At 37.3% G+C, this 19,372-nt stretch overlaps 2 protein-coding genes across 2 annotated transcripts; both read right to left on the reverse strand.

Annotated features, from left to right (window-relative positions):
• Positions 1 to 308: 308 nt before the first annotated feature.
• On the reverse strand, positions 309 to 5,383 carry LOC149743389 (uncharacterized). The gene is made up of 4 exons (XM_089875029.1): positions 4,448 to 5,383; positions 4,034 to 4,277; positions 2,706 to 2,975; positions 309 to 2,416 (listed from the first exon to the last, which is right to left on the reverse strand). Exons 1-4 carry the CDS (start codon positions 4,631 to 4,633, stop codon positions 2,160 to 2,162), a joined length of 957 nt encoding a protein of 318 aa, XP_089731155.1. The 5' UTR covers positions 4,634 to 5,383; the 3' UTR covers positions 309 to 2,159.
• A 1,606-nt stretch (positions 5,384 to 6,989) lies between these two features.
• LOC149743390 (ER degradation-enhancing alpha-mannosidase-like protein 1) lies at positions 6,990 to 14,858 on the reverse strand. The gene is made up of 13 exons (XM_089874862.1): positions 13,847 to 14,858; positions 13,456 to 13,528; positions 13,210 to 13,313; positions 12,602 to 12,773; positions 12,129 to 12,312; positions 11,714 to 11,805; positions 11,341 to 11,423; positions 10,874 to 10,994; positions 10,174 to 10,344; positions 9,486 to 9,656; positions 8,855 to 9,016; positions 8,243 to 8,391; positions 6,990 to 8,153 (listed from the first exon to the last, which is right to left on the reverse strand). Exons 1-12 carry the CDS (start codon positions 14,146 to 14,148, stop codon positions 8,293 to 8,295), a joined length of 1,734 nt encoding a protein of 577 aa, XP_089730988.1. The 5' UTR covers positions 14,149 to 14,858; the 3' UTR covers positions 6,990 to 8,153; positions 8,243 to 8,292.
• Between the last annotated feature and the right edge of the window lie 4,514 nt (positions 14,859 to 19,372).

Below are 19,372 nucleotides of genomic sequence, written 5' to 3' on the forward strand. Positions count from 1 at the left end.
ATTATACGAATATATCTTTTAAGTAGCCTAGGGCTATATGTTTCACAATACGTTATACCAGATACCTAAGATGTTGTCCTTGCCTGAAAACCGGATCCTAAATAATTTAAATAAAGTAGGGGGGGATGCGGCATCTTTAGCACATAATATTCAATAATCGTGTTTTAAACAATTATCAACTGTCTATAGGAGACGTGAGGATATGGTTTTATAATTCTTTGAATATTCTTTGTTTACTACCAAATTTAGACGAAAAATACCAAAAAATGCGTCCTATCTTACTTTACAAATAATAAAACACATGTGAGTCAGCTCTTCGATTTTATTTTTTCGTTATTCAAAACATCGTCGGCAGAAAGAAAATAAGATTTAAATAAAAATTCGACTTGTTCGGAAGTACGAGAGATTTTGTTGCAGCATATTGGTAGCAGCGGGGTTTAAAACAGAAAAAAAAACGCAGGCTGATGTATTATAAGCGGTTCAAAGGGTTAAAGTGTTACCGTTATAATGAACTGAAGAGAGCTAAAGCGCGGTAAAGATAATTGCAATGATGGTAATTGTTACGCGGGCGCGATAGTGCCTGTATTGTTTTACCGAACTGGATCGCGTGACAAGAACAAATTCGGCGAGGATAATCGCACTCAATCGCCGCGGTAAGTTCTAATCAACGCCGGTGATTCATATTAATTAAAATCGACCGAGGCGACGGATTGCGTGCGAAGGCTGCGACGCTTTTGGGGCATTTCGCTCTTCTTTGTAAAAATAAACAGATTTCGAGCGCTTGGACGCCGCGGGCGTATTCCACGAGCGAACTGATCGAACTTGTGGTGTCTGTGATGTCATAAAGCTGTAACTTAAACCTCCTATCCGTCGAACGCGCTTTGAGCTGTAACAAAGGCACTTATTCGGGAATAATAAATCGTAGGCCGCGTATCAGCCGGTGAACGACGCAACGGAATTATTCGAGGATTAGCCCGAAAATCCACACCGGTATCTAGTGCGATATCGCGTCCTTGCACAATGATGTCTTCCCCCTTAAAAAATTAAGGTTTTTGAAACAGGTCGTCGGTTAAAAGTGAATTCGCAACTCCGCTGAAGATGAATGTTTACGGCGGAAAATAAGCGGAGATGTGTGCATGAGCGGTGTAGCGGAACGGCGAAGTTCAGCGCCTGACGGTAATTGAATTAAAAGCGACCTCAGCGCGCCGATGTTCGTGCAAAGCAAGTAACCGCGTTTAGGTGTGGCCATTGGTGCACACAACAAACAGTCGACCTCTAGTCGATGGTGCATCGCGTTGGTTTGGTGTGGTATGGCATGCCTTTCCAGATTCTCTTCGGTGAGATTGTGTAAGTAGCTTTGACGTGTTGATAACAAAATGCGAAACAAAGGAGTCCCGCGCACGTTATGGGTTAATTCAAGGTCGATTTACAAGCGCTGATTCGCATTCATCCGATTATTCGCGTGGCTTTGTACAGAGAAAGCTGGCCAAGAATTAAGTTGGAGCCTGCTTGCAAATAGCGCGGAATAGCGGGTAGTAAATAAACACTGAGATAATGAACAAGATTGAAGCAAAAAATGTCACCCACCAAAAAGAGGTTATTATCAGCGCAGAACGCTTTGTCGAGGACACAGTAATATAGAAGGTGGCCTGAAGGTCTTGTGGTTAAAATTCATTTCGGCACGGCAATCATAATGCGCGTTGGTAATATGGACGCACTTGAAGGCAAAAAGCATTTTGATTACACACGACGCTGCCAGGCGACTGTATACCAGTGTTTTGGCAACCGACATGTTTATATGCTAAACCTTCAATAAGGACTGTAGGCAGACAACGGCACGCGCCTTCAATAAAACTTTAAGCACTTGACCTCGGACCACGCGTCATTTAAAATTCACCCTTGTGATTCCACAACGAGTAATATCGTACCGCGATTGTTAGTATTCGAGTCGAGTAGCCCAGTAAGTTGGGATCGTAGCGAAAGGTTATAAACACCACCTGTTTACACAAGTACAATATTGGAAACTTATTGGCTGATCCGAGAGCAGATATTTAGCGTCTATCCTGTAGAAGAATTCGCCTCGCCTTTGCCGCACGCGCGATCAGAGGAACTTGCTGGTTACCGACCGAGCCCGGTCTTTTCGGCGGATTTCCGCCCGCCTACATCGCCGGTAAGGGAAGCGGGGAAAAGTAGTCGAGTCCACTTTTTAGCGGGCTGGCTGGGAAGGGCGAAGACCCTGGCACCAGTATGTAGGCAAAGGGATTCTGCATTGATAGGGTTGGGCTTGGCAGGGAAGGCGACCACGAGCCAGCACCTGGTGTGTTCATCACATAAGCGCTGTTCATAACAGCGGCTGCCATGGCTGCTGCTCCTGGAGACGGAGGCGAGTGAAGTAGTGATCCACATCGGGAGGCGCCTGCGAAAATTATGGGTTTCATATTTTTCTTCGGTTTCATTAAATGTATATAGTAGGTTGGGATAAAGGACACTTTTTATTTTATTTGCTCCTATTAGATAGTAAACAAGGAACACTCAAAGAATTATAAAAAAATGTATCTTCACGACTCCCATCAGACCGTTGTTAATTGTTTAAAACACGATCAGGATATTTGGATAATATGTGCCAAAGGTGTCCCATCTTCTCCCACCATACTATGTAATAAAGTTTAATGCGGAAAATGCCATAAGTTTTAACATGTGCCTACCTGTAGTAGCAGGAGGAGAGTAGAGACCGTTGGATGGTGAGTACATCGAGTTTGGTGTACCTAGGTCACGTGCCGCTGCAACAGCTGCAAGCCTGCTTTGAGTGATGGCTGCTGCGAGGCTAACTGCGTTCGATTGTGACGTCATACTGAGGGGGTTCAGACTTGGGAATGAAGTCGTCGTTAAGGATTGTGACGTCGAGTAAAACGCGGCGGCCGCCGCAGCTCTTGCCTTCTCCACCACAATAGGGTCCATGTTGAGATGAGCAGCAGCTGGTGGGGGGAAAACAAGTTTATCACTTTTATATTGGACACAAACGTGCTTGGGTTGGGTTAAGATGGGTCATTCTTTCCTTTTTTGTCCTATTTGGTAGTAAACAAAGAAAATTCAAACAATTATAAAACCGTATCATTACGCCCCCCATAGACCATTGATAATTGTTCAGGAAACACGATCAGAAAATTTGGATATTATGTACTAAAGTTGTCCCATCTTACCCTACAGTACTATATATATATGCTGATGTGGGGCATGTTATGATTGTATTGTAAAACAGCTATTCTGGTATTAATTAGCGAAATGACATTTCGATCTGGTATTAATTTGCGAACTGACATTTTGTCATAGACAGGTCGTTTTCATTAGAGTAATTGACACTCAGACACGTAAATAAATACCAGAACAAAGCAACGAACATGTGTGATAATTTTTTGGCAAAAAAACAAAGCCACGTTTTTAACAATTAACGCTCACTTAGAGTGCGAGAAAACGGTTATATAATTCTGTAAAAAATTCTTGTTACTACCAATTGGGACGAGAAAAGAGAACAAAACCCATCTTACCCCAACCTACTATATGTTGTTATACCACGAGGTATGTTATGTGAAATAGATGGCAAAAATATGATCACACGTCGGACAATTGACAATAGATTTTTTTTGCACTTAAATGACATTAGGCTTTAAATCTGTTTTTTCGTCTCATTTGGTAATGCAAAAAAATAATATTTACTATAACCGTAGCCACGCGACTCCAAAAGAGCGTTGTTAGTTGTGAAAAAGATGATCCGAAATATGGAAATCAGGTGCTAACGGTATCCTATTGACCCAGGGTGAAATATTGTAGGGTGGGGTAAGACGGGACACCTTTAGCAAATAATATCCAAACATCCGGATCGTGTTAAACAATTAACATTAAATAGTCCATGGGAGTCCTGAAGATAGGGATTTATAATTCTTTAAATGTATTTTTTACTACCAAATGGGACGGAAAATGGAGTTAAAAGGTGTTTCATCTTCCCTACCCCACTGTATTATATATTATAATTTACCTGCTGCCTGTTGTATGGCTAATGATACGGTGGATGCGTCGTGTGTTGGAGAACTCATTCCCGAGCTTGGGAAGAGAGGAAAAGCAAAGCGATCTTTTGGCTTGATGAGGCTTTTGGGTTTCCTCCGGGGTCTGTATTTGTAGTCCGGATGTTCCTTCATATGAAGAGCACGGAGACGTTTTGCTTCGTCGATGAATGGCCGCTTCTCGCACTCGTTGAGAAGCTTCCACGAAGCACCGAGTCTCTGTAAAAAGAAGACGAAATTTCGTCACACAAGGTTTTAGCAAACGATTTGTAAAAAAGAATATAAGAAGATTTACATAAAATGGTGAACTTTGAATAATTTTATTAGCATTTTATTAAATGAGAATTTACGTTTAGCGAAAATTAGAAATTTAATAAAGTTCTGTTTACCTTTGAGATCTCGGAGTTATGCATTTTTGGATTTTCTTGGGCCATTTTTCGTCGTTGTCCTCGCGACCAAACCATGAATGCATTCATTGGTCGCTTAACGTGGCCTGTGTCGATGCCGGATTTCAACGTCATTTCCTCTGACGTCACCGGACTGGGAGTTTCCCTCTGAAGATCGGGGCTTTCCATAATAACGTGTTAGAATATCTTGAAACTTTGCAGTGACGTCACGAATTTATGACGTCAGTTGGGGTCGTCGAGTAGATTATACAGTGGTGACGTAAAAGAAGGTTATTCGTAGCCGATGAATTTAGAATCGAGATCAACACAGTGCACTAGTTGAGTATCGCGTGAAATTTCAGTCATATAAGTTATACGACAGGCTACTGAAATAAAGAGAGTCTGTTACACATTTGGCTTGTATGTTTATACGACAATATATAGTAAAGAGTCGTAGGGAAACGGTTTTATAATTCTTTGAATGGTATTTGTTTACTACCAAATGGGACGAGAAAATTAAATGAAAAGGTGTCCCATCTTTCCCCACCCTTCTATATTGTATGTAACATGAAACCAAATAAGTCTGAAAAGTCCTTATTTTGCTTTTTACGTTATCTTCTGACCTAAAAATACTCGTCTGATTTGATTAAAACTCAAAAACGCACTTTACACGAAACCGCACCGATGTATCTCCTCATGCGAGAAGATAAGAAATACACGAACTAGGATTACAAGGTTTTTCTGTTACGAAAATAAAATACCACAGAAAAATCGTTAAACGTCTATTCCAAACTAAGTTGACGTATAAAATCCATACACCTGTTTACTGATCTTTTTCTGTTAATAAACAAACAAGTGAAATCTAAAAAAATAACTGGTGCTTTTTAGCGACCTAGTCAGTTGTGCTGTAAATTGTGTCTGACGCAACAAAGACCTTTTCCACTCCTTTATTTCGTAACAATGCTCGAACTATCGCGTGCAGTGGTTTCGCATTGAAACTGGCCATTATTTCTGTCTTCCGTCCGTTTTTCTAATTTCGACGTTGCCTTTCTCACTCGGGATATTGTTTCTCACAACGCTTCGCGCGGCGCGATCGTTGACGATACAAAATTGCGGAAAGCGCAATTGTTACGAACAATGGCGACGCTGGTGCGAGTGAAAGGACGATTAGAGCGCGGGTTCTATTATACTGGTGTACTAAGCGTATTCCATTGTTCATATGCGAGAGAGACTAATCACTGAAACAATTTATCGTCACTCTCTCGCCCGAAAGCGATTTGTTCATTTAATTTGCGCGGTTTGAGCTCGGTAGTTTGTATAAGCTTGGAATTGTGCTGCCGCTGCAAGGTCCATATGTCTTGTTTGGCTGTTTACCTCCACTTTAAGATAGTGGGTCCAAAAGGGGCCTGGCCTTAATGCTTGAGTGCTCTCTTAAACGCATGTGTTGACGGTTACGTTTAACAGCGTTTGTCTTTCACTGGTGCGTCCCCGCTGTTTGTCACGCAACAAAGGGGGGCGTCACGTGACAACAAAAACATGAAAACAGTTCGACTGCGCGGAATTTTCGACCAAATTTAGACTTTCAAAAAACTGCTGAACGTGGGTGTCACCAGATTAGTGGAGAGTGCTGAGCACAATTTTAAAGATTAAAACGAAAGAGAGAGCCGAGAACACTGTACGCTCTACCTATGACTTAAAAAAATCCGAATATTTTACTTCGCTTAAAATTGTTTGTGTTTGTTTGAAACGACTGAATTTGATGCTTAAAATCAACAAAAAATTGATTAAATTTTGGTTAACGTTTTAAAAAATGTTTTTTTAAAAAAACATTTGTGTTACAGTTATCATAAAAAAAACGACTTTACCGAAAGACGACCGTAAAGGCCATTTCCCTTTCGTCAGAAAACGTCACACAGCTAGCCTACTTTATATTACTCAATGATACCATCTAGCGACGACATAGTTGAACATGTGAACCAGACATTGCTTTATGACGTCACTTGCGTGTGTGGCTGATTCGTCGAATTTGTTTTTTGTTGATTGATTAACAAGCATTTGCCGATAATACAGTACGTTGGGGTACGATGAGACACCTTTTAATGCTGTTTTTTTTTTCGTCCGATTTGGTGGTAAACAAAGAACATTTAAAGAATTATTATAAAACCGTATCCTCATGACTCACATAGACCGTTGTTAAATGTTTAAAACACGATCAGGATATTTGGATATTTTGAGCTAAAAGTATCCCGACTTCCCCTGCCCTACTATATACAACGTACGGTGGGATACCTTCAGCCAAAGTTAGTATAGACGTTGCCTTCAGCACATAATATCCCATACTATACCTCATAACTATCTTGTGTTTGACAAATAACTCCTATAAAGTTGTAAGGATGCGTTTACGTAATTCCTAATGAGACGAGAACACAGAATGAGCACACGAGCCATCTTTTCTCTAAATTTCTCTACGTACTTACCAGGCTAGAAAAGCTGTCCCATATTCCTCACCCTACCATATATACCTGACTAAAAATTAATTTAAAAATCAGATAATAAGTTTTATTCGCACTATTCGCACCTGCAATGAAATAAACCAAACACTTCAAAAAACGTGCAGAAAAAAACGTGACTAAGAAGACATTGAAACGAACACGGGTACTTCCGCAACAGAATTGCACACGGTGTGACATTACAGGATGATAGAGAGCGATTGTGACGTCATAATGATACGACAACACATATATTCATTACGTTGACCTATCACGCAGGGTCGGAAGACGTAAAAGTACAATGGGGTAAGATGGATACCTTTAGCACATAATGTCCCAGATTTCATTTTGATAAACAAGAGTCGTAAGGATACTATTTTTTATTATATATATTTTATTTATTTTTTTTTTCTTTAAATGTTCTTTGTTTACTACCAAATGGGACAAAATAAAATAAAATATACCATCTTACCCAACCTAGTATAAATAAAAGATTTGGCCTCAATAAAAAGATTTAGGTTTAAAAAACATCGTATTATATTTCATGAGTATTTTGTTCAAGATTGTGTAAAGGGAAAAAAAAGACAAAACTTTCGCAAATAACAAACAAACAAAAAAAATAATGCAAAAAAACGTACTTCTAAACCTCTTATTTTTCGATAATTGTCACATTTCAAGGAACAAAGTAAGTCACTACTGATACCAGTTGTACAAAAAAAGGCACTCAATATATACAACATATTGCACTTTTTCTGGGGACAAACGGTCATCTAATATATGAAAAACCACCTATACCTTTTACATGCATTAAAGAGAATGCTAAAAGCTAATAATGATTATAGTAGGGTGGGGGGAAATGGGACACCTTTAGCACATAATATCCAAATATCATGATCGTGTTTTAAAAAATAAACAACGGTATATTATAATTCCTCGAATGTTTTTTTGTTGACTACTAAATGGGATGAGAAAATATAATAAAGGTGTCTCATCTTTCCCACCGTACTGTATATATACAGTTTAATTCCAGGATTCGAAATATGTTTCAGCAGTACTGTTGTATAAGATGCCAACAAGCATGTATGAGACTCACTAACACCATTGATAGGTAGATTACTTTGGTAGGGTTTGAACAAAATTCTTCAACAAAATGATAAGGTTTTTGAGAGGGCGGTTTTAGTTTTTGGAACAATTTCAAGTCAATGGGACGATATATGGGTCTGTGGAAAAAAGGATATACATGATAATATCCAAAATTAATTAAAAATTTATTTAAAAAAACATTTCAACTATGCTAATATTTACTTACTCATATTTAGTGGTTGTGTTGTAACAGTGACCATTTATCCCCACGTTATGTCACGTGACCCCTCCCACCATCTCATGCACTTGACGAAGGTAGTCACGACGCAGTGGGAGCGAAAATCTGCGTTCCAGTGGAATGAATTCACATTGCCGCTGTGGTGTAGGAAGGTTTATGATGCAAAAAAAAGAAAAGCAGAATACTGTGTTATAATAACTGTTGTGAATGAATGTAACTTTATTATAATTTTAAAAAAATGATCCACAAAGTTAGGGCACAAGGTATATAAAACAGAACACCCGTGTTATGCTGACTGTTTTTTTCTAGCCACACAAGGATAAATAAATTGTCTATGACTATGTGGTAAAGGTAACTCGTAAACAGGCACGAGATATGTGAAATAGAACACTTGTGTTATAACGACTGTCGTTTTTCCGCTATGGGAGAAGATAAAACAAATTACTGTTGGAAACTTGTATGCGGGCATGAGGTGTATGAAACAGAACGATGTGTTATAAAGACTGACTTTACCCTACCACTCAAAAATAAATAAGTTACGTTCATTCATACAACTAACACAAATACACAATCAATTACAAATCACACCAGAACACTGACTTTGGACTTAGAAGTTGTTTTATTGCCAGTTGTTCCTGCATAACAGAAGTCGAAGTCAGACTCCCAAGGTTTCTTTAGATTGACAGGAAGCAAATGACCTTCTGTGGTGAAGACACTCAGCATACCACTGCTTTTGTGAAGAGGGTTTTCAAAATCGAATAACTGCAAAATACCAAGAAAAATTAAAAAAAAAAATATCTATAATATATCAAGAAGCATTAAAAAAAACTGTATGTCTAATGTCTATATTACTATATATATTAGGAAGATTTTAAAAACATATCATAGCCTGCTTTTATATGCTTCTGTGTCCTTGGGCAAGCCAGCAATTGCTCCAACCCAGGTCCCTTATGGGTTGTCTAAATTGTCAGCCACACTTTTAAAAATAATTAAAAAATCCGCACCAAAATAAAACATACATAGTAACTCATAAGCGGACACGAGGTGTATAAAACAGAACACCCGTGGTGTAACGACTGCCATTGCCCTGCTACGCGAAGATAAATAAGTAACATACATGGTAACTTAAAAGCGGACACGAGGTGTATGAAACAGAACACCCGTGTTCATGTTAAAACAACTATAATTGCCATGCAATGATAAATAAGATACTTTTAACAAAATAACTTACCAGGTAAAGATACTTGCACGTTTCACTGAGGAAGAAAGATTCCATTCTGTCCTCCTGCGTCTTGTCGAGCACATTGTGCAGCGAGGCGTAACCACATTCAGTTTTGGCGTGTCGCTCGAGCGAATCAAGTATCTCACGGCCCACGTTGAGGTAGAAAGGATTTTTTGTGGCCTGGGGTTGAATTTATTGTTTCAATATGAATGAATGTAATTTCATTCTTGAGTTTGTGTACTTACTTCCAAGTTGTAAGTTACGAGAAAGGTCCTTGTCTAAAGGCTTTTAAGCCCAGATTTGGCCAATCATCCCAACACCCACAAAAACACAAGTAGTAACTTACATAAGAAAATTTAAATACTGATAGCTTTACCTACACAAAAACCAGCGGTTTGTATTAAATATTGAACCTGGTAAGTGACAGACATAACTAGAATAAAAAACACCACACATGATCTTTATGTATATAGTAGTGGGGGGGGGGGATAGGACACCTTTTCATTCTAATTTCTTGACCTGTTTGGTAGTAAACAAAGAAAATGCAAAGAATTATAAAACCGTCCTCACGACTCCCATAGACCGTTGGTAATTGTTTAAAACACAATCAAGATATTTGGATATTATGTGCTAAAGATGTCTATCTTTCCCCACCCTACTATATCTATATATTTATATGAAATACGGTCTCTCTTACCCTGTAAAGTAGATAAGTGCTCTCTATAAACTCAGGTCGAAGTGGATAGAACCTTACATCTGGAGCTTTTAATCTCCAGTTATAACGCTCAGGTAATGCCTCGTAACGCTTCCATATTGCATAGTACAACGCATGGCAACATATAGCTTCCTCTATATCGCCATTAAGAACCTATACACAAAGACAGGAAATACAGAAATGATTTGATTGTCATAACGCCAGACTATATTAATAGAGTTAATTACATAGTGGTGTATTCTACTAATATTAAGTTTGTCTAATAAAAAAGTTTTGAATGGCCTAATCTGTTTCGTTTTTTAAAAATTTATTGGTATTTTTAGATCACAATTTCTATCTATAACTTAAAATTTTTAATTGTTTTGAATGACTGCAATTTATTTACCCACGCTTAGCTGAGCGAAAAACAGTCGTGAGTCGTTACAACACAGGTTTTCTGTTTCATACACCTTATGCCGACTTACAAGTTACTATGTAAGTAACTTGAGAGTGAATTTTTTGGTCGGTATAGCTCAAAATTTTGACAACCCATCAGTGGCCACTGGGTTGTAGCAATTGCTGTTAAGTGTTTTGCCTTAAAACACATACACATACAAATCACAATGGTAGCAGTGCAGGCATTGAGTTGAACACATAAACTTCTTGTGGATAATTTTATAAATTTAATAATCAACCTACATACCAATAATCCAGGTAGGAATGCTTGCAATGAATCCACCCACGTGTTGATCATCATTCCATTTGATAAATCAACATTTACATAAATAGGGGGGTCGCCTGAACCACTGTTGCAATGCTTACGTCTGCAAAGAAAATCCGAATGAATTATTGTACAGGATTTTCGGAAGTTCACTGTGTACTGTTGAGATATTTTTTTTAAGACATTCAGCAACACTCTTCAAAATAAGTTTGTTTATAATGTTTTTTAGCCAAGTACTTCATGCAGCTTTGTGGACATTGCAATCTTTTGTTGCTACTTTTAATCAGTTATATTACAAGTTGTTCGGAAAGTCACTGTGTACTGTACTGATAATTTAAAAAAAATATATTTTTGTCAAAGCAGCATATCATAGCTGTAGTATAGTATTACATACAATTTTTTTTATAATTAAAAATTCCATTATAAACAAAGAGCAAATTGTGACTTACCCTCGCCTCAGATGTTCTTTGATGCTTTGTAACGCTTCATCGAACACATCAAGGTCTCTTTTCTCTCCAAATAAAATGTAAGCCTATCAATAACAGACCATTTAAATTATGGACCTTATATTGACTTTATATTTTAATTGACTTCATATAAAAAACTTATTTTAAGGTGTTCCATCTTCCCCCTTCTACTAAATAGTATTTTAGAATATCTTAAATCAAATATCCAAACCTGATTATATCCAAAATACAATTTTGTGCATTTATATGTATAAGGTTCTGAGTTAAGGACCACTTATTTATCATGTTAGAATATCTTGAATTAAATATTCAAATTCAGTAAGATCATTAGTTCCATTCATTTTATCTTTCCTACCTTTAACAAATATTCAAGATATGAATCTAACCCAGCCCCTACACCACTTTGTTTTCCCATCCACTCTCCTGTTACAACATCTATAGCAACACCTGTGTGTGGAAGCGACATTTTTAATATTTCATGAGGAAAAAAATTGCATCGGTACCAAAAAATTTATTAAAATTAAAAATTACCAAAGTCAAATGTTTTATCAGAAAAAAATTGAGATTAAAAAAAAAAATTGAGATTAAAAAATAGCAAAATCATAAATATTTTGACAAGCCTGAAATAAAATATAGATACCTTAGACAAAAATACATTTCCAGTACACTGAGTACAGCCACACCGGTATTAGACACTAGACTATACACACACATTAAATACACATATCTATGTCATATACAATGTTATATTTATATTCGTATTATTTTACCAAGCAATCCTGTATCTGAGTTTTTTCTCATCCAAAGTTCATGCATTGCGCGGCGTGCCACATTTTCAAACGTGGGATCGCCAATTAATCGACTGAGGGTCCCAAACTCGAGCAGAAGTGATCCTGCACCAGCTGTAGCAGTGTGTGTGATTGTTGAATTAGGAAGACCGTGACGTAAATTAACCTGTATAGTAAACTGGTATCAATGTAAGAACATTTAGGAAAAAACTGGTATCAATGTAAGAACATTTAGGAAAATAGTACCGGATCTTCATGACTCCCACATAGACCGTTGTTATTTGTTTAAAACACAATCAGGATATTTGGATATTATGTGGCAAAGGTGTCCCATCTTTCCCGACAGTATTATACATTATTTTTGTCCAAATAAACTTTCTGAGTCATACATTATTTTCGTACCAATAAATGCCCACAGATTCATGAGATCAGGTCACCGGTATTTATAAACGTACCCTTGGATATGGAATTCCAGATTTTGTATTTTCAAAAGCTGGAAGTAAACGCACAGCAAGATCATGAGCAAGAGAGAGGAGTTCACCATTATAATCATGAGGGCGCATGTCTCCAAATGGTTGGAGAGGATCAGATATTATAAGGTGGGCAGATAATAAGGAACCTAGAACTCTGGACAGAAATGTTTACTTTGTATTTCAAAAACTTAATTTTGATAATATAAGGCAACCTTTATTACAGAAGGTCCAAGTATAAATTACTGGGAGAACCCGCGTTCTGTACTTTATTTAACATAGGCTTGCATTAACCAATAATAGTTTTATTTTATCTTTGATCTAATGATATTAAAAGGGAGTTATCTACTTGCAGAAAAGTTAAGACTCATAAATTTCTGAAGAATACTGCTATATAAATTTATTGTCACAATAAATAATTTTTTTTTAAATATGCAGCTGGCTTTGCAGGCCGCACAACTTTTCTTTGGGGACCGCATGTTGCACACCCCTGCTATAAATTACTTCGAAAGAAAAGTCAGGCGACTTATGCAACTTGCAAGACTCAATTTCTAAAATTAATATTTTCAACTTAACATAGATAAACGAAATACCTGATGTTGGTTTCAAAAACCTGAACCGTTGAATCAAGATCAAATGAAACTTGGTTTAAAACAACTTCAACTGCGTGTTTGAATTCGCTGGAGTTACCCATGATCTGAATGATTTGGAATTCTTTTTTAATACAACTGACAATTCAGACACCCTGTAAGTGGCCACTGGGTTGGAGTAATTGTCGCAAAGCAAAGTGTCTTGCCCAAAGACACATATGCTCTTTTAAATATCAATTTTCCACTTACGGCAATCGTGTCCAGTGAGTCAATAAGTGTAAGAGAAAAATTGCCCAAGACATCGTTGATGTTCAAATTCAATCTAAAACGAAAATTTGATTTTAAAGATTTTATTTACATGGTCGAATATCACTGGGAAAATGTATGATGACAGACGAAATATTGTCTGTTAAAGTCATTTTCTTAAGCATTAACTCTACATAAGGCATAAAACATAAATATATTTTTGTCAAAACTTTCGAAACCATAATCTAAAGTTAAGTTAGTTAACTTTACAAAAAGTGGAAAATGAAAGAATATTTTGGCCAAATAAATAAACAAAAAATTTAATCGGACAAAAATATCAAAGTAAATTTTTGTTCGTTTAAGAATATTTTTGTCAAAATAAGTAAATACTCACGGATTCATGAGATCAGGTCCTCGGCCACAGCAAGCAATCGGGTTTAGTTCATCTTGGGGAAAAGCATATTTCATATAGTTGTCATATCCAAAGTAGAACATGTTCCGAGCGTCTTCTTTTGCTTCAAGGCGTTTTGACTCCGGAAAATGGAGGTACCTCTCCCCATAATAGTTTTGCCAGAATTCGGATTGAAAAATTGTTTTTTCATCACTTTTATTGTTGAGAAAAGATGGGAATCCAACTGGTATGAGACACATAAAAATGTGGGCAACCGTAATTAGCCCAAAGGAAGTTCTGAACATAATTGGTTTATTGGTGCCAAGGCAGGGGTGCAGTACATTTTCCCTTGGCCCTTGCTAGGGAAATAAATGTTTAAAATTTCATCACAGCCCCTGAAAACAAGTTTTATTTATTAAGGAAAGCAAAAGTCTTACATTTTGAGAAACAAAATGAAATCGCGTGCATTTCTAGAAACCTTCCGCTACAAGTTGTTAATACCCGTTAAAAGAAGAGTAAATAAACCACAGTTTAACAATATTTAAACAGAAACGAGCTCACAGAACAATGATCAAAATGTAAACTAAAGCATCGCATCGTCATCACTTACTGACTAATTTACATATCATACATAGACAAGAGAGCACAGCACTAAAGAAAGGGCATGTATATTACGTTCGCATTTTGAAATTTAACGTAAACGCGTTATATACATCATTCATGAATCTCACTTCTCGATTTAAACTGCAGAAGTGTGAGATGGTCATGTCATATATTGACGTATCTTTCTAAATTGCGCCTTTGTAAACATGCTGCTGTGTTAAAGATATTCTCTCTTGTCAAGCACGTATGCCGGGAAGAGTTTTCTTTTGACAGTAAAGCTAAACCATTTTTAGTTTGTTGTATAAATTAAGCTACGATCGGGCAAAAGCTTACTTGACGGCCAGGCAAGGGCTCGTAAGAGCCCGCCATGAGCTTAGACTGACCTCGAGGTCTCAGTGCCGATAGAGGCGCTAGTTGGGTAGTCCTCGTTATCGTTTTTGTGTTAAGGCGAAATGGAATTATATACCAGACAGAATCACGTGACAGCAGTGTGACGTCATGCGATTAAATAGAAGCGATTTGAGCCTGTCAGCGGCTGAACGGGATATCATTAACCTCGTTCAACAGGGGGTTTGTTTTCATGAGAATAGCCTCCCATAGGAAAAGCGGTATCCGCAGTGTTGACATTGAATAATGAAGTATTGTGGTTGGGTAATGTGACGTCAGCGTCGAGTTGCAACAATACCTCCTTTCGGCAATGAGAAATTTATAAGCGAGTCCCATGTAACTGAATAATTTGTTGAAACTCGACGCCTACAATATAGAAAAACGATAAAGATAAAATAACGAACGCGGGGCAAATAAAAGGCGAACTACAAGCAAAGTAAAATACACATGACGTAAAAAAAATACAAAGAAAGAACACAAACAAAAATTAGGTTGGGTTGGGTCAGCGATATTATGCTCCGTAGCTTGGAGCGACTCAAGTTGTGGACTTTCATTGGGTAAAACACAGGTGCGCGTATTAAAGTTGCTCGTGCGATAATAATACGGACATTGGATCACTTATTGCTGTGAGCCCGGCAACGCCGGCAGAATAAGTCGGCGATTGTGGCCCAGGTCGCCCTGCGAGAGTTTATGTTAGACACCAGTTACGCACACCTGATATTTGTCCGTGCTGCTTTACCTTGACTTGTGATCGGTGTTGACACAGACCGGAAAGTTGTGTAGACTGTGGAGGATGCTGCTTGTCCTCGATCATATAACCTTACAACATTCTTCCACAAGATAAATCGTATCCGCAGTGTTGACATTGATTGGATTAATGAAGTATTGTGGTTGGGTAATGTGACGTTACTTTAAGCGTCGAGTTGCAACACGTTATTCAATCGTTTTAGTATTGAGCACGTAAGTGGGCATATAGATTTATTTTCGGCAAAAACAGTTCTTGTTCATTGAAATTGATTTTTTGAAATGGTTTGTTTTTAGCCAAGCTTAATTGAACGTGGCAAAAAAATGAACTAATGAAATTAGAATTTTAATCAGTTTCACCGGGAGCAACAAAATATACAAATCAACTGCGTTTTAGGTTTTAATTTATTGGTAATGCATTTAAATATAACGAGAATACCATTATAGCAGTACAATAACATTAGGGCGGTGTAAATTAAAGAAAAGTCGCTAAAAGCCTCCGGGAGTAATTGCCTTCTGAAAAATTAAAACATGATTAAAATACCTTCATAATTAATATGGCTGGCGTTGGTGGAAAGCCACTACGGCACGACAAGCCCCCAGCCAATGGTAGTGGGTTTCTATTTAGGTGAGAAACCCTTGCGGGATGTTACTGTCCACGCAGGTTAAAGAAACCCCAATAGACAAAAATACTACAACAAATGCACATAAACATGTGCGGACACAAATAAAAAAAAAAAAAATATTACAACAATGTGCAAAATACAAAAAAGTGCAAAATTCATGCAATACACACAACAGCTCAATCAAATCCAAAAATGGAACGATTACAAAAAATAATTAACGCGGCCATAATCATTGAAACATGTTCAAAGAAAATATGGTTTAAATCCTGAAGGATAATCAGCTGCAGTGTACAAATTATTAAATGTCCGACCACAAGGAGTCGAAGCCAGTAACGGCTCCGCATGTCCCAATCACCTGACAAGTCGCCATTTTGATACCGCGATACTCTCGTCGTATCTTCACGCAATATAATATCGATCGGATGTTAAGCACCGCTTCGACCGTCATGAAACTGCATCAGGTTGTTACGAACCGCACTAAAAGTGACCTAAATAACCGAGCGTAGCATCACTGTACCGGTAGTGACCTAAAAGTAGCGTAGCATCACTGGCGGCGACGTCTACGCAACAACCCAACCGTAACGTAACTCAGTCTAAAACAGTGACATAACCGCACCGAACGCTGGGATTTAAATACCCATAGACGTTTAGCGTAATTGTAACGTGGCCAGCGTCACAATTAAGCTTTTGTAAAAAAAGAGTTTTAGCTAGGTTAAAAAATAAGTTACAGCTAGGTTAACGGGGACAATCATCTAATGAAAAATGAGGGATATCAAATATAAAAGTTTAACTGCGTGTATATTATAAAGCGTGTGGATATTAATCAAGTATTTGTGTACCAACATGTCGTTCTTATCGAGTGATTAGGACAATGCAGAATCGCTAAAAGATTCGACCTTTGCAGAAGAAACACTCAATGACGTGTACAACAACAAAATCCGATCCAGCAAGATGTTTGCCATAGTTTCACTGCATATATTTCATAGACATGCAAAATGCACTAAAGTAGTGACTAACTAAAAAGCTGTCCACGTTAGGTGCAGCAAAGATGAGAGACAAGCACAAATCCGGCAACACTGTAAGAGTGCTCCAGCAACCACACCCCAACAACACGCAACTCCTAAGCCTAAGCAAAACTTCAAACCGGCATCCTTAATCGTCGTCTTCGTCTTTGCTCTTCGTCTGCAAAACAAATGTAAATTAGGTTGGGGTAAGACGGTTCGTGTATTTTAATCGTACAATTTGGAAGTAAACAAAGAATAGTCAGTATAACCGTATGCCGTAGAAAAGAGCGTTGTTAATTGTTAAAAACTCGATTATGAAATAGGAAACATTATTTGCCTAACAGAATCCATCTTGCTGGCTCTACACTCTACTGTATAGTATTATTACAAACGATACATCTTATCCTCACCGGTTTATTTTATAGTAGAGTGGGGGAAGATGGGACATCTTTTCATTCTATTTTCTCTTTACATTTGGAAGTGAACAGAAAATACTTAATGAACTATAAAACCGTATTCCCACAATGGATCATTGTTAATTGTTTAAAACACAATCAGGATATTTGGATATTATAAAGGTGTCCCATCTTCCCCACCCAAATCTAATCTATAGTGATGTACAAATTGTTTTAAACTTCTAATAAACATTAATTACTTTGGGAACTAACTTTGGCAACATAATGCCTTCTTCGTAGTAATACTAATGGAAAACATACACTACCTTGCGCTTTTCTTCTGCAGCTTATATGCTAATCTGTAATGATATATTTGTTAAAAGCCGGTTAATATTATGTCGTCACAATTACCTTCATTCCCAAATCGCGCTTAGTCATCTTGATTCCAGTGACGTCACATACCAGGTTCTGAAACCAAAAAGTGTTGTTTTACAAAATAAAGATTGTGACGAAATCAAGCAACTTACGAAGTGGGTTCTTCTGTTGCGTCATCACCACTTCGTGACGTCACATCGTTGATGTCAACTAGAAAAAACTGGTGTACGTAACAATGTCTATTGTGATTTATACTTTACCAAATCTTTCTTCTTCAAGCTTCATTTCAACTTCATTACATTACAGCACAAATATATTTTAGAGTACAATTAATATGAAGTAAAATTAATGTGCTTTGCGACGACACAAAGCGCGCATGGGGCCCCATGAAAAAATGTCGCGAAAAGCAAGCGCATAGAAAAAAACGCAATGTGACGTCGCAAACGTTTGCTTTCGAGCGAAAACCGGACTATGACGTAATAAACGCTAGCGATGGCGAAGCGTTTATGACGCGATGTCATACAGACGTAATTGTGACATAACGCAGCGATCGTGTAAACTGTAAACCGATGTCACGTTGCAAGTATTGTGACAAAATTAAGAACCGAAGCAAAATTCCGGAAATAAGTTTGTTAAATTTTAAAATAGATTAAATATAAAATAAGAATATCAATCGCAAGACAGAATACTAAAATTATAGTAATAGGTTTATACATACTTATGTAATATACTCATAAATAGTCTTATTCTATTGTAATTACATTAAAGTTTATAATTAGGAACATAAAATAATTAAAAATAAAAACATAGTTTATGATTGTGTATTATACTAAACAGTACCAATAGTACTTAACTTTAACTCTTGTAAAAGAAACAAATGTAATCCTGCACTAAGTTCATCCAAACAGTGCTGCTTTGTCGCTGCTTGATCCAAACTGGCTTGTACAGTTGCAACGTGTTGTAAGGACGGCGTTTTACATGCCCGGGGAATCATCGGAAAGCGAGAGACGTCGGCTAATCAAAATGATTAAAATTCCCCACGTTTCACCCTGTGTGTGTTTTAGCACAGAATAGTTGAGCACGCAAGGGGCCGTGTAGATCCATTTTCGTCAAACACTTGTTATAGTTGAGCACGTAAGTAGTCATATACATCCTTTTCGTTGGACAGTTGTTCCTATTCTTTGACAAGATTATTCCACATGTCTCAATTTTTAATTTTTGCGTTCATTCTTTAACAACATATAAAAAATTAACAAATAACACATATAGAACGCGTTATATTTATTATTTAAAACTTTCTAGTTAACAGCATAGAGAGTGGAGACATGTCATTCCGAAACTGACAATCAAACTCATGATTAATGTTTACGTCACAGTAAATATATAAATAGAAGA

Source organism: Ciona robusta, chromosome 1 (genome assembly GCF_009617815.1).
Source record: "Ciona robusta chromosome 1, ASM961781v2".
Lineage (NCBI taxonomy): Eukaryota > Metazoa > Chordata > Ascidiacea > Phlebobranchia > Cionidae > Ciona > Ciona robusta.